Raw genomic sequence first — 16180 nt, 5'->3', positions numbered from 1 at the left:
TTTAGCTCAACTTTGCTTTTTAAGAACCCAGACAAAGAGGATTTGGGCACATTCTCTGTATCTGTTACACATACTGATGGTGTCTCGGCCAGCTACAAGATCTCGGCAGAAGGTGAGACCTGTTAATATATTATGACTATCAGCTTCATTATTAATGCCCTTCCTGAGAACAAGACACTATCAAAACATTTCATTGACAGATTTGAATCATATTTGATTCAGATGTCAGTATGCTATATGTTGGTGTGTGATGTGGATGTTGCATCATCCGCAGGAAAGCACCATAATATTAGATATTTCAAAAATCCTTAATTTAATAATAATAACTATAATAATAATAATAATAATAATAAAGATGTGTTGTCTGCTGTAATGTCCTTTGATAATGATGATAGCTGATAGAAAATGATAGTTACCTCTGTCCTTTAGAGCTGGAGAAGATGTTGGCCCTCAGCTATGACATACGCAACCCAAGTAAGTGGCCCATGATGAAGATGAGTAGAGATTATTATACTGTTATTTTTTACCTACAATCTGTCCAGTGTGTAATTTTGTGAAATGGTCTTCTGACACAACTTAAATGAACCATGTTCAATATGCACATTTGACACATCATTTAAATAAAGTATATTTAGGGTTCCCACAGTATTGGAAAACCTGGAAATAGTCATGGAATTTAATAAAACCTTAGTCATGGAAATTATTGTAACATTTTACAATATGGTTCAATTTGTTACTGTTAGTTAATGCATATTAATTTATAAATATTGTCATACAATACAAAGTTTTTTCCGAAATTTCAATAGTGCATATATGTTTTTCTAGCTATGCTTTGCATACTTATTTAATTGGCTAAAATAACTCTTTGTAAGTGCAAAAATTAATCTCTGATCTATCATTTTAAGGGTCCTTATAAGCCTTAGGAATATTTAGGTATGGGAACCCTGAATTTTAATCTGCCAAATTGCTATGTTGCTTGGCAACCATAAATGGCCCTACACTAATGAACTATATGACAAGACATATTATTAATAGCAGTGTGGCTATTTATTGAACATTAGTGTTTTTTAAAAAGAAAAAAGATATTGCCACTGTATTATAAAACATTTGAGGCTATTACAGTGATTTCGTCAAAATGAGAGGGGTTTAGCTTCACGCTGTGCCTGTCAATACCATTTAAGCATGGTAAAATCACTGGAACAAATAGCGTGGCTTATTGCTTAAAATAAACTATACAATTTTTTTATAGGATCAGCATGTGTAAATTTAAGTTTAAGGTCATGCATATGAACTGTGACAAACACACAAGGCGACGTGAGCTTGTCACGCGTCACCTCTCTTGTGTCGCAGTTATTCCTCTGAAGACTGAACTGGGCTATAAGATTCTAGAGAGAGGCCGTATGCGCTTTTGGCTGCAAGCTGAGGGCATCTCCTCTTCTGTGACCTACAAATTCTTTGCCAATAACAAGGAGCTTGTCAACTGTGAGGTAAATAACTGTCAAATAAAACGGTACCGACAACCACAGCCTTCATTATTTCATAAACAGAAATCAGGGAGTTTTATATTAAAGGGATAGTTCACCCCAAAATGACAATTCTGTCATCATTTACTTTGCCTCAGGTTCTTCCAAACCCCATGACTTTCTTCTTCTGTGGAACATAAAGAAGATATTGAACAGCACAGTAAAAGTATCTCAGACAGGGTCCATATGACTTTTGAACTATTTTCATATTAAGTCATTATTCACTGAAAATATTGCTTGGCACGACAGATTATATTGTGTAGGGATTACACAAAATATCAGTATCATATTAGTTATCAGATTATTTTGGATATACTGTATATTGGCCACTGTGCACTATTGTAAATTATACAATTTCCATTTTTGTGTTTTTTTTTTTTTTTATTTAGACAAAATAGTAGGCCTATACAATTCAAATATCAGCCATTTAACTGTTATCTGTTTTAACATAATTATCTGCTTTCAATATCAGCCAGATATTACAGAATTGTCATTCTGAGTGAACTACCCCTTTAAAGGGATAGTTCACCCAAAAATTATTCCATGATTTACTCACCATCAAGCCATCCTAGGTGAATATGACTGTCTTCTTTCAGACAAACACAATCAGAGATATATTTAAATAATATCCTTAGTCCTCCAAGGTTTATAATGATTGTGAATGGCTGCCTAAATTTTGAAGACAAAAAAATGCACCCATCCATCAAAAAATGAATCCGCACGACTCCAGGGGGTTAATAAAGGCCTTCTGAAGTGAATTAAAGTGTTTGTGTAAGACAAATAGCCTTATTTAGCTCGTTATAAAGTAAAATAATGAGCTTCCGGCAGATAACCATGTGCATTTGACGTACTTTCAAAATGCGTTAACTTCAGTGACGTAGTACACAATGCCATGACGTTCCACACTACACCATGACGTACTACGCTATAGTGCTTAGTACGTCATGTCATTGTGTACTACGTCACGGAAGTTAACGCTTTTTGGACATACGTTGAATGCACAAAATATATCCCAAATTATTATTTTTTTTAAATTTCTCTGATTGTGTTCATCTGAAAAACGATAGTCATATATACCTAGGATGGCTTGAGGATGAGTAAATCATGGGATCATTTTTTTATTTTTGGGTGAACTATCCCTTTAAGTATAGCTCCAACTGCTGTTCTGTGCAAGAAAACATAACCAATCCAAATAAATAGATTCAGCTTTGCAGTACTACCATCTGTTATGTTCATTTGCTTGAGCCTCCTATGAAAAGCCCAGGAGAGAAATGTTTACCTCTCTGGCTTTTTCACAGCAAACTAAAATGAGTCATGACGCAGCTACAGGCATTATTGAGATGGTGATGGATCATTTCACTGAAGACAGCGAGGGCACTTTCACCGTGCAGATCCAAGATGGCAGAGCTAAGGCCCAGTCCTCTCTGGTGCTGATTGGAGATGGTGAGAGCCAGCATCGCTCTAGGGCTTTTGTAGCTCACATCTTGGGATATTGTGCTCTTCTGTTGAACTCTATTCACTGACCTCTTATAGTTTCTACTTTATTTTCCTGTTCCAGCCTTCAAGGCAGCGTTGGCTGAGGCGGACTACCAAAGGAGGGAGTACATTCGTGTGAAAGAGGGTACTGCACTCATCATGTTGATGTAGCTATTGAAATAAACATCTGATAGAGTGAATTAGACCCTGTGGTTTTGTAATGTATTCTTGCTATTACATTTTTGAGGCTTACAAACAAGCTTTGCATCATCAACAAAATGTCTTATTGGTTCCCTGCTGGAAAAAAAATCTTCTATGAATAGTTCACCCAAAAATGATAATTCTCTCATTATTTACTGACTAGGGGTATGCAGCAGAACCAATATCTGTATCTGTTACAATCTCAGAATTATTTGTATCTGTATTTAGGAAAAAATGGACTTGGGTGGGGTTTTGATCTTCATAAAAATGACATGAGAAGCCTGTTTTAGGGTGAATTCCAATCCGAAGTGAGCATCCCTATGCCCTATTCACTCTGAAGGGCAGAGCCCTTGAAATGGGGACTTTGGAGGGAGCAGGGCACTTGCGTGTCATAATATAATTGTTTGGAATGCACTCGGTGAAGGGAGAAATGGAAGACAATGAATTTTCCTATATCTTCACCTGGAATGTTTCCATGACACTGCAGAGCTGTGTTCATTAGCTGTTCTTACAACAGGAATTTCTTCTTATTGTTGTTAATATAATTGTTACAAATAAATATACATTTTATTATGAAGTTTCTAAAATATGCTTTATATATGTTAGAATATATAGAGTTCACACTCATTCACTTCATACACTCATTATTATAGCTATAATATCATGCCCTGGCTCAGCTGTTATCCACGAAGAACGAGGAGTGACAATGATATTTTTTTTACTATTATTCAGTATAAAACCATGATCTGCACTCACAAAAATAAATCATCTTTTGATATTCTATTTTACATTTTTCACCAGGAAGACAAAACAGACATTTCGGCTCAAGGCCTTCTTCAATGCGTTAATAATTCAGAACCTCCTACCACTTTTAAGTCATTAGTTGACATCACCATTCATCAATGAAATTAACCAATGTTAAATTTCTAAAAACACATGTACATTCCAATCAAGCGATCAACAATACTCATCCGATCAACAATACTCATCCGCATATAACACCATTTTTCACATACACTGATAAGTTACATAAACCATGATTTAAGACTTGACAGTAACATGATTAATAAGGAATCCCATATTCAAAACAGTTAAAGGGTTCACCCAAAAATGAATTTTCTGTCATTATAGGTGTGATATGTAAGATTTTTGCAGTAAAATATCCAAAAACCACTAGGCCAGTGTTATATATTCTGTTCACTTGAGTACTTACAATATCCCAAATGTTTCCAACTATTTGTAAATCGTGAGAAAATTGCAGTTTTAACCAAGGCTCCAGGATGTGTGAGGAGTCACCTGTCAATTGCGTCATACCCTCGTTAACTCTCAGTCTGCCTCGGTTTCCAGTTTTATTTTGTAGAAACCATGGAAACACCAAAGATGCTTTAATATATTACACATTTTAATAGACAAGGGAACAACTGTTTTGATATATTTATAGAACGAAAACTAATTGTTGTTATATAGCTCAACACGTTTAGTGTTAACCAGCACCCCCGCTTTTGGAAAATCCCAAGAAATGACATACCCAAACTAAAACAGATACAGTTCATGAACCCTTTGCACTAAAGCATAAGTAAGGTCTCATTTGAAAGCAGACACTTTGTTATTAGAAATGTATTTTTATGAAATATCTTTATGGAAATAAAAGTGAAGTTGGCCTTGTGGCAATCTAGAAATGCACTGCAGCTGAAGTCACATGTCTGACCATGTTATATTTCAAATCTGAAGATGGTAAGTTTAAAACTCTGAGTTTTATTAAATGTTTTTCAAGACCATGTCATATGATTTTATTTAGAAAAGACTCTAAAATGTTAACTGGTGTTTATTGTCATCTATTCAAGTGTATTTTTTATATTGTTTTGTGGTGCTAACTGCCCCGTTCAGTTTCAGTCACCCCTGTACACATTCACACCTCTCTGGCCTGCTTATGGCTCTAATTATTCTTTTCTTTTGTCTTTATAATTACTGACTGTTCAAGATTTATTACTGACTATTCATTTCTTTCACCAAACTTCTCACTTCACCTTCTTTAAAACTCAATCTAATGCCCTTCTTGAAAAAAAAGAGAGAAAAAACGTGAGCTTTACGATTCAAAATGATTTATTTGCATTCGCTCAGAATAGGTGCCTCTCTGGGCTCGCTAGCATGTTAGCTTAGCACACCAACAAAAGACGACAATTTATAAGATTAAAACCATGTTTTTGCTCCAAACTTACAAGTCGAGTGTTTTAAATAACCTTTTGTGATGTGATGTGGCTTCCGATCAAAAATCAGACAGAAAATATATTATTTTATAGTATTCTGCACAATGAGAAAAGCTATCTCGATTAGCATAGCATTATAAATATAATATATTATTATTAATACCCAACATGACGTGAAGAACACAGATAAACCACATATCGTCACATTCGTGTATTTATTACTTTCAAAAGTGTCGATCTGCATATTATATCAATGGTTTTAACGAACTCTGGAAGCCTCTGTTAGTTCCTGGGAAGGTCACATGGTTGCCTCTCCTTCATCATGTGTCATTTGTGGACTAAGTGTGCACGGAGCGCCCTCCAGCTGCAGGTATGACTTGAAAACAAAGTTGTGTATACAACGCTCATATGATGACAACAGCGCATTTTGGGTAAAAATTGAATAAATATTACTCCTCTGTATAGAAAATTCACATAACTATTTATCCAAATGCGTATGCTTTTAAGCTAAAAGCCCTGAGGGATGTTATTTTGTCAAGTTTTATCATGATGATCTCACAACATTTTTTTTTTTTCTCATTGGCTGAGGCTGATGCTCATATTTCAATGAAAAGGTATGGACTCCTTTCTCATATTCATAACTCCCAACGCATATTAACAAACAACGGTCACTATACTGTACGTTGGTGAGAGTAAAATAAAGATTAAAAATTTAAGTTTGAGTCTTAGATCTTTTTAAAGATGTATAGTTTGTCAAGGTAATTACATTACATCTAACAGTAAATTTGAGTTAATTTAAATAAAGAAGCATCAACAAGTTTGTAACAAAGTTCAAGGTTGTAGGAAGGAAGAGGACAGGGTCGGCCTGACTGAGACTTGTGCTTTATTCGACAATTCAAGAAAATAAACAGAATATCGCGTTTCACACGCTTCACTCCAATAAACACAGTTTCACCAACGTAGTGACTTCTCTCCAGTGTGGATTTTGTTCTCAGTTCCAGTACATACTGAATTTCATTTTTACTTTGCAAAGGTCCTTCCTCCCATGTTTCCCTCAGGACGTCTAAACCCCCTCGGGGATGACGTCCATAAAGAAGCTTAAATGGGGAAAACCCTATGGACCTCGCGCACAGCGAACAAGAGGGGTTCCAACCATTTATCTCAATTTTTGGCATCTTTGTGAATGAACTTACGAATCATGGTCTTCAAAGTGCGATTAAAACGTTCGACCAGCCCATCGGTCTGTGGGTGAAAGACGCTGGTATAAATCGATTTAATACCCAACAATTCGTATAGTTTGCTTAACGTTTGCGACATAAACGCTGTTCCCTGATCAGTGAGGATCTCTTTCGGAATCCCCACTCGGGAGATCAAACGAAACAGTGTGTGGGAGGTACTGAATTGTTAAAGCACTGAAGAAGGCCTTGAGCTGATACGTCTGTGTTTTGTCCTCCTGGTGAAAAAAATGTAAAATAAAATAACAAAAAGAGATTTATTTTTGTGAGTGCAGATCATGGTTTTATATATGAAGTAATTAAATAGATATACGCACCAAAATTAAATAAGTGATGAAAGAGCGCGGAGCAAACAGCTGTGTACTATTATTCGGTAGAATTCATTATTTGTCCTGAAGCCATTATCTGTGTTCCGAATTAGGTATTCAGCTTCGGGCTCATCCCCATTTCTGACCCTCATGTTGTTCCAAACCTGTATGATTATCTTGCTTCTGTAGAAGAAGAATTTTTTTATTAATATGCCAGTCACTCTTTTTCCCTCAGTTATGTTGTAGATTCTACTCAAACTAGTAGATTTTGAAAATATGAAATCATGTTTCCCATGATTTCAGAATGTTCATTTTCCAATTTTATATTTCAGGCCCTCATTTTACGGAGTTCCTCTCCATTCAAGTTGGGGATAATGCCTCTGTCACTCTTGTTTGCAAGGCAAGTTGAATGGGAATGATTTAGCCCAAGCAAATTAAATGTCTTGGACTGACTGATGATATATTGGTGTTTTCTTGCATGTCTAACCACTTTCAGGTGGCTAATTTGAAGAAGGAGTCTGTGTTTCAGTGGTATAAGGACAATGTAGAGGTGATTCCTGAGGTGCCTGCCGACTTAAACTCAGGAGTCTGCAAGTTCCCCCTAACTCATGTGAGCACTACACTTAATACTGTAAACAGTTAAAAAATTGTCTAGCCCAAAGTTTTTTAACTGGATATCAAGTGGTGGTCTGACATTGCTTATTGTTCAAAAGTAAACCAAAAAGCTATTTAAAACATTTAAATTTATAAAACAAAACCAGTTAACCCAAATATGATATTCCATGTTATTTAATATTTCCAGAGAATACATAAACAATAGTAGAATAGTGATCTAAAAGTATAACACAGTATTAGAATTAGCATTTGCTAAGTGTCAGGTTTTTTTTTTTTTTTTACTTATTCTACTTCTCTCTTACTATGCATATATCATTGCAATTCTAAACATGTTTATATGGCTAATAATTGTGATATATTATTAGTATTTACCATTGTTTTGTTTTTTTTCCATGCTGCCCTTACATCAGAACAGACTTGTGACCACTAGTTTAGTCACTAATAGGCAGCATTTATGTTTGTGTTTTCCATAATCAAAGTTTAAAATATATCAGAAGTGTATTGAAGTGTAGTAAATGCTAAATACCACAGCTAAGGTTATTTCAGTAAACAGGCAAATAATCCCTGCTGGACTGTTAAGGGTAATTGTTCTAGGGTTGTTTGTCGATATTCTTCCCATTTACAAAGTAGAACAGCTTGCAACCTCGATAAATACAACAAAGAAGCTTCACTCATAACAAAATTATACTGTATTTGTTATAATCGCTCTTGTCATCTTATGAATAATACGATAAGAACATTTCACATGAGAAATAACCTTAAGAGCTTTTGACTCCCAAAGGATTGAAACCAGAGGCGTGAATCGATTGAATGATGTAGTAATTGTATGTAATGCTGGTTATTCTTTGACATTTTTTTCTTTTTTGTCAAATGTATTTTTACAAAACTATTTGAAATAGCTATAATTTACTCCCAAGACAATGTAGCACAGAAACTGTTCTGCCGGTAATGCTCTAAAAAAAGCATCACTCAAGTGGCCTGTTTTTGTGAGATGCTGTATTTTTTTATCCTGATATTCTAGTTCTCCAAGAAGGATGTGGGACTATATAAAGCAACCATCACTGATGACAGAGGCCAAGATGTGTCACAGATTGATGTTTCTGGCAAAGGTACCGTCTCTCAGGATTGTCTTATCAAATATAGAAAAATTTAAATCTGTGCTGAAAAATGTTCCATAAAACGTATTAAAAATGTCTTTTTCTCACCCACAGCTTTTGATGACATCATTAATGAGCTCAGTCGTATCTCTGGTGTGTATGACATGTATCAATGTGCTTGTCATTTGGCTCTCCAAAGCCAGCATGTCTTTCTTTGTGTTAACCACAACTGATTTTAAATCATTCATCTTCCACCCCTCTCTCATATTCTCTGTCTATGGAGTCTAACTTAAAATTGACCAGAACTTCAATTATGAACTTTTTATGTTTTCCCATAGTTGATTTTTAGTGCTGCTATACAGTCAGGGCCTTGGTGAGGATTTGTATGACTGTAACCCTAGGATGATTTTGATACTCTTATGCTAAAAAGCATACAATGACTGAAATTATATATAGGTGAAAAGAAATGCACATACAGTGGATACGGAAAGTATTCAGACCCCCTTAAATTTTTCACTCTGTTATATTGCAGCCATTTTCTAAAATCATTTAAGTTAATTTTTTCCCTCATTAATGTACACACAACACCCCATATTGACAGAAAAACAGAATTGTTTACATTTTTGCAGATTTATTAAAAAAGAAAAACTGAAATATCACATGGTCCTAAGTATTCAGACCCTTTGCTCAGTATTTAGTAGAAGCACCCTTTTGATCTAATACAGCCATGAGTCTTTTTGGGAAAGATGCAACAAGTTTTTCACACCTGGATTTGGGGATCCTCTGCCATTCCTCCTTGCAGATCCTCTCCAGTTCTGTCAGGTTGGATGGTAAACGTTGGTGGACAGCCATTTTTAGGTCTCTCCAGAGATGCTCAATTGTGAAGCCACTCCTTCGTTATTTTAGCTGTGTGCTTAGGATCATTGAAAGTAGTCTGAGGTCCTGAGCACTCTGGAGAAGGTTTTCATCCAGGATATCCCTGTACTTTGCCGCATTCATCTTTCCCTCGATTGCAACCAGTCGTCCTGACCCTGCAGCTGAAAAACACCCCCACAGCATGATGCTGCCACCACCATGCTTCATTGTTGGGACTGTATTGGACAGGTGATGAGCAGTGTCTGGTTTTCTCCACACATACCGCTTAGAATAAAGGCCAAAAAGTTCTATCTTGGTCTCATCAGACCAGAGAATCTTATTTCTCACCATCTTGGAGTCCTTCAGGTGTTTTTTAGCAAACTCCATGCGGGCTTTCATGTGTCTTGCACTGAGTAGAGGCTTCCGTCGGACCACTCTGCCATAAAGCCCCGACTGGTGGAGGGCTGCAATGATGGTTGACTTTCTACAACTTTCTCCCATCACTGCATCTCTGGAGCTCAGCCACAGTGATCTTTGGGTTCTTCTTTACCTCTCTCACCAAGGCTCTTCTCCCCCGATAGCTCAGTTTGGCCAGACGGCCAGCTCTAGGAATGGTTCTGGTTGTCCGAAACATCTTCCATTTAAGGATTATGGAGGCCACTGTGCTCTTAGGAACCTTAAAATTTCTCCTGCACTTTTTGTAACCTTGGCCAGATCCTTGCCACAATTCTGTCTCTGAGCTCTTCAGGCATTTCCTTTGACTTCATGATTCTCATTTGCTCTGACATGCACTGTGAGCTGTAAGGTCTTATATAGACAGGTGTGTGGCTTTCCTAATCAAGTCCAATCAATATAATCAAACACAGCTGGACTCAAATGAAGGTGTAGAACCATCTCAAGGATGATCAGAAGAAATATATGAGTGTCACAGCGAAGGGTCTGAATACTTACGACCATGTGATATTTCAGTTTTTCTTTTTTAATAAATCTGCAAAAATGTCAACAATTCTGTGTTTTTCTGTCAATATGGGGTGCTGTGTGTACATTAATGAGGAAAAAATGAACTTAAATGATTTTAGCAAATGGCTGCAATATAACAAAGAGTGAAAAATTTAAGGGGGTCTGAATACTTTCCGTACCCACTGTAATTAAGCATATTAGTAAAGCCATCAAAAGAAATTCACACGTACAGTACCTACAGTAGATACAAATACTATTATATTACAATTTTACAAAACTAATTTCAAGCTTTTAATAAGCTAATAATTCACAACGTTTTTAAAAACTGGCAAAATACATTAAAAAAATTTAAACATTATATATATAATTTTTACACACCCCGTAAGGGACTGGATATCCATCTAGGGTGTTTTCCAAGTGGTTTGGAGAATGGATGGATATATATATATTTTTTAATTATAGCTCACTATAGGGAATCCTGCTAAATTGACATGAATATATATATATATATATATATATATATATATATATATATATATATGTATATATGTTTAATGATTTTAGGTGAAATATGACCACATTCTTGACATGTTTCACATATTTTCACATTAATTCATTTATACATAATCAATGTGAACTACAGCAGTTGATCAACTAGATGCATTTCTACCCCCAGAGCTCAGTTTCCAATGTACTGAATCAGTTCTCAATCTTTGTGATGAAATGACTTCCAAACACTTCTGTTACTGCAATTGTGAGAAGAACGGTTGTTAATTTTAGTTGAATGCCTACTTGAGAAGCTCAGCTTAAGCATGTGGTGAATCATAGCAACGCAACTTTTTGTCCAAACAGCCCCTGTTTGTGAATTTTAAGATCTCTTTCCTTCTTTTTTTGACCTGGACAGGATCCAGTGCCTCCGAGTTGTCGATTCAGTGCACTGCGGAAGGCATTATGCTTGAGTGCCATATGAAATATTACACAGAGGAGATGAAGATCCATTGGAAACAAAAGTATGCACATTCTCCACTCTCACTTAAAAAGATTTCCTAGAATAAAAAAAGATAAATACCCGTGAAAATGAAAAGCACATGCCTTTTCATGTCCCCAGGCGTGACAACGACTCTACATGTAAACATGATTTTCAGATTTTGGTCTATAATTTTGTGTTGCTTCAGTGTGAAGTGTACAAAATAAATGATTATTGAACTACAGGAAATTACAGGAATAAAGAGTCTGTCTTGTTCCTCGCTCTGTTGTCAACACAAAACAAATCATTCTGATTGCAGTTGCCTAATGCTCTGCCCTGGAGGTGATTCAGTAGCATGTGAAATACTAACGTAGCGAGAAAAGCCTCTTCCTGCTCGCATGGGTTCTCAAATCCCTGTATTAGCATTTTGAAGTGGTTATTCTGGGTCTTTCCTCCCCGTGTTGCACGTTTTGAATCTTTCACATTCAGTTGCAACACAAAAAACACCCGCCGTGTCTAATTTTACTCTAGGGACATGCTAATTTGATGTCCCACTTTAAAAAAAGGCATGTCTAACGTTTACTCTATGGAAAAATAAGCAAACAATTGAGTTTAAAAAGGGATTAAACATGCCTTCGTTGTAACATGTTTAAAGCATTAATGTGCATGTGTTGCGCTTGCACATGGTTGTATTTGTGTTGTTATTCTCTCATTAATGATATTTAACAGATATTTAACAGGTCTCTGTGCTTTCATTGCTCTTTGTACTTCAAGGGAATCTAAAATCACTGCATCAGAAAGAATGCGAATTGGTGGCAACCCAGCAATGGCAACTTTGGAGATAGTCGAACCTATTGAAAAGGATAAAGGAATGTATACTATTGAGATTGTGGATCCCGAGAAGACACACACTCGTACCCTGGACCTCTCTGGACAACGTGAGTTGTTTAAATATTTCATTCCTTAATACTGCTTTCTGATTATTTCCAAAGGTATTTAATAACAGTTGACCTTAAATTTGCCTTAACCTTCTGGACATAAAACTTCCTCTTCGTTTAATCCTAATAGCCTAAGAGCAGGTCGTAAATAGTCACGGAAAAATAAATTATGCATGTTTTAGCATAAAACAACCTTGACTAAACATTATAAGTGGACCTCAGGGGGAAAAATAAATTCAAAATTTATGATGCCTTTAAAGGAGAGTATTGTGGAAAAAGAACCCAATTACATTTGAACTTAATTATTAAGTGAAATACTTTAAGAACAGCTCAAATAGTTTTCAAATCACCTCCAGAATCAGCATAAATGAAAAACGCCACATCAATGCTGAAGGCTGTCGTGTTTTCAAAGTGGTTTTGTCCATTTCAAAGGGTTTTTTAACTCCAAAACCCTATACCACATTTGTTATAACCAAAATGGTCACCTGAAACACGTGTTCTGGCATTGATCCTGTGTAGACGTGTTTAATTGGAAGTAAAGGCCAGTGTTTGCAGCTGCGTACACAGGAAATGTATTTAGGGAAATCCAGGGATGGAAAAAATGCCATCATAGTATCAAAGGTGCAGATACTGGCAGCGGTTTCAGTTTGTCAACAGACTGTGTAATGACAAATATAATCAAGGGCTGGTGTCTGACAGGTCATGCGATCTGCCGAATGGTGACAGTAATGAGTAGGGGAAGAAGAGCTATTTCCAGCGAAGCAGGAAAACAATGCTATTAAAATAATGAGAGCTGATTTTCTTTTTATGCCATGCCTCCGGGACAAGACGCGGCGAGTAGAGAGACAGTGCAGTTTTCCTTTTTAAAAAAAATGTATTCATGTTTTATATGCTCTTAACTTTTATTCTTTTTTTCTGTTTTCCTCCCTTTAGTCTACGACAACGCCTACGCAGAATTTCAGAGACTCAAGTAAGATAACCAGTGCATTAGGCCACCACATGGCTTTCCATGTCCTAAATGTTTAGAGATGCAAAGCATGTGAGATGTACATCAGTGTTTGGGTAAAATATTAAGGTCTGCTAATGAACTCAACAATGCTATTCTTCTTTTGCCCTTCAGAGCGGAAGCATATGCTGAAAAGAGTGAGTATACTCAGTCACTTCCAACACTCTCGGGGGTCCTGCTTTGATATGTAATTATATTCCTGAAATTAACTTTGCAATGTTTTCTTGTCAGATCGTGGCAAAGTGGTTGGTGGTCTTCCTGATGTTGTGACTATCATGGAAAAGAAGGTTTGTTTAAGATTGTTATGTGTGAGCCATAACATTGTGAAAAATAGATCACAATGCATAAAGAAAGTGGATTCTGATCTGATTTTCCTTTTGAAGAAAATCATGTCAAAAACACCACAAAATGTACAAAAGTTTGGAAACACCCCTGGCAAAGTGTGGTTTTGGACAATATCAGAATAAATCCTTATAATTTTTGGGTGCAAATACAATACAGTAACTTGACATTATCATTGAAGACCAGCAATAATAATTTTCATTTTGATTACATAATAATGGAAATATATACATGTCAAAGTCAGACATGCCCATTTGCCAGCTGTGATGCTAGGTTACTGGTTTAAACTTTGCCCAGGTTTGTAAAAGTTTTTTGTTTTGGGTCAGCGCACCTTAATAGCTTCAACAATTGATTGCCAATTAAGTTTAGAAAACAATAAACCAATTAGAATCCAGTTTAGGTCAGATAGCTGCTAATGGAGGATATTTTGATGAATCGAAAATGTAAGGTTTTTTTTCTATGTATAAACTGTTATATAATATAATTATGTTTTCGTAGCTTGAGTTGTCCCTTATCAGTGCAAAATGATCACAAATTAAAAAGGATTTATGCTAATATTGTCCAAAACCCCACTTTTCTAGGGCGTTTCCAAACTTTTGGAGGGCAGTGTGATATATAAATATATATATATATATATATACACACTGCCCTCCAAAAGTTTTATTATATATATATATATATATATATATATATATTATAGGCTCTACTCAGCAACGTCCACTCAATTGCACTTACCAGTCTAACATTACCAGTCAAAAGTCTACAGCTACTTATTCTTTATTATTACTATTTTATAATGCTAAAAAATCATGCTATAAAACAACACAAATGAGTATAGGTATTATGTTGTGACCAAGTGGCCAAATCTTTATATTTGACCTTTAGCAAAGTCATCAAGTTGTACTATTTTGAAGTCCACTGACCACTGTTCTGCAGTTTGAGTTTAGCTCCTACATGCCTCAATACACCTGCCTGGAGGTTGATTAGCTGGTTCAGGTGTGTTTAGCTGGTTCAGGTGTGTTTAATTGATCTACACTATGCAGGGCAGGGGTGTGCAGTCCAGTAGTTGGACTGGACATCCCTGGCCTAGACAAATAGCCCAACAAAAGCATGATTTAGAACTATACAGCTGAAATAATGAACTAGGTTCCCTTTTGAAATTGAGGGACAGGTGTCTGCACTCCGTGGTTCGGATCCTGCTGCTTAGACTTAGATTGTGGGAATTGCATGTCAAGCTGGCCAAGGACTTTCAGAGAGGGGTCACTCTTTTTCAATCCTCGATTACCAGCTCAAGCGATTTGCTGGATCAGGAAGCCCAGTCTCTGACATTGTCCGATCTAGCAGAGAGCATGTTGCTGGTGGCATCTAGCTCCATGGAAGAAATTGAATGTGTTGAGTCCTCTCCTTCCGTCAGCCCCGCATATGGGAACTGTTGGATGTAATGGCCCACTCCATGATTATTATTGGATCTGCCTTGGAAGAATCAGGAATTCTTCTGCAGTAGACTAGCATTTCCAGATCTTCACACCAAGTTTGAGAGACTGTGGAGACAGGGCCAGAAGGTGAGCTTGGCCACTCATTCTCCCCCTATGAAGAGTAGAAAACAGCGGAAGTCCTATGCCAAGAAAAGGAGGCATTAACTATAGATAAGAGACTATAGATAAGAGGCAGTCTGAGAGAAAGAAAAGCGAAGACCATTGAAGGAATTTTATCTTATTAAAAATTGGGGCAGTTTAAGGGTACTCAGTTTCCCACAATAAAAAAAGTTCATTGTCATTCATGGTCTCTCTTGAGGAGGTTTGAGATTATTTATTTATTATTTCTCTGGCTTGCACTGACTAGACTTCCTTGCTGAATTTCAATGGAATTGAGTAGGTTTTATTTTAGAATTAAAACAAGAAGAAATGCTAAACTACCCTCCATGTCAAGCATGGAATATATATTTTTTATGGGGAAAAAAACAATGCTGGCATGCTCATGTATTCGTCGAGGTGTTGGAAAGCGATCACATGTTTATATCTTGCTCTCTTCACATGTTCCCTCTAGTCAGTCTAAGGGTTGATGCAAGGTGAACAAAATTAGGTGGACAGTATAGTTCCCTCTACTTTGTTTACCTCCCAACTATTGTTGGGTCTTGAAGTAGAGATATCGCTCCCCTTTGAATGTGTGCTCTAGTATGGCCCTGGTCCGACAATGCTAGTAAGTAGAGGAAGATTGCCTGCATGGCGCCACTCTTTTTTTATCTGTTGCATACTATGGACTAGTGCTAAAAGTAAAAGATAAAACACTAGCTATAGCGAGTCTTAGGAAGAATCTTTACTAAAGGCAGGGTATGAGCTTCTCTCCCCTCAGTTACATTAGGGTCTTTAAATAGGGCTTAAGCTCCCCTGTGGCTTTCTTGGGGTTTAAAGTCTAGGTGATTAGAGTTATTGGGCAAAATGCTTTATATC

At 36.5% G+C, this 16180-nt stretch overlaps 1 protein-coding gene across 1 annotated transcript in view; it reads left to right on the top strand.

The window, feature by feature from the left end:
* Positions 1-16180, top strand: part of myom2b (myomesin 2b) — a 68902-nt gene that overhangs the window by 39948 nt on the left and 12774 nt on the right. The window contains exons 23-36 of the mRNA XM_067386691.1: positions 6-112; positions 430-474; positions 1351-1487; positions 2822-2966; positions 3082-3144; positions 7283-7350; positions 7447-7560; positions 8587-8674; positions 8777-8815; positions 11382-11487; positions 12219-12382; positions 13316-13352; positions 13503-13525; positions 13620-13675. Coding sequence (XP_067242792.1) covers positions 6-112; positions 430-474; positions 1351-1487; positions 2822-2966; positions 3082-3144; positions 7283-7350; positions 7447-7560; positions 8587-8674; positions 8777-8815; positions 11382-11487; positions 12219-12382; positions 13316-13352; positions 13503-13525; positions 13620-13675 — 1192 coding nt within the window. The remainder of the gene's footprint in view (positions 1-5; positions 113-429; positions 475-1350; positions 1488-2821; positions 2967-3081; positions 3145-7282; positions 7351-7446; positions 7561-8586; positions 8675-8776; positions 8816-11381; positions 11488-12218; positions 12383-13315; positions 13353-13502; positions 13526-13619; positions 13676-16180) is intronic.

Source organism: Chanodichthys erythropterus, chromosome 5 (genome assembly GCF_024489055.1).
Source record: "Chanodichthys erythropterus isolate Z2021 chromosome 5, ASM2448905v1, whole genome shotgun sequence".
Lineage (NCBI taxonomy): Eukaryota > Metazoa > Chordata > Actinopteri > Cypriniformes > Xenocyprididae > Chanodichthys > Chanodichthys erythropterus.
The sequence above is the reverse complement of the archived record's forward strand: the minus strand, read 5'-3'. Positions and strand labels throughout refer to the sequence as shown.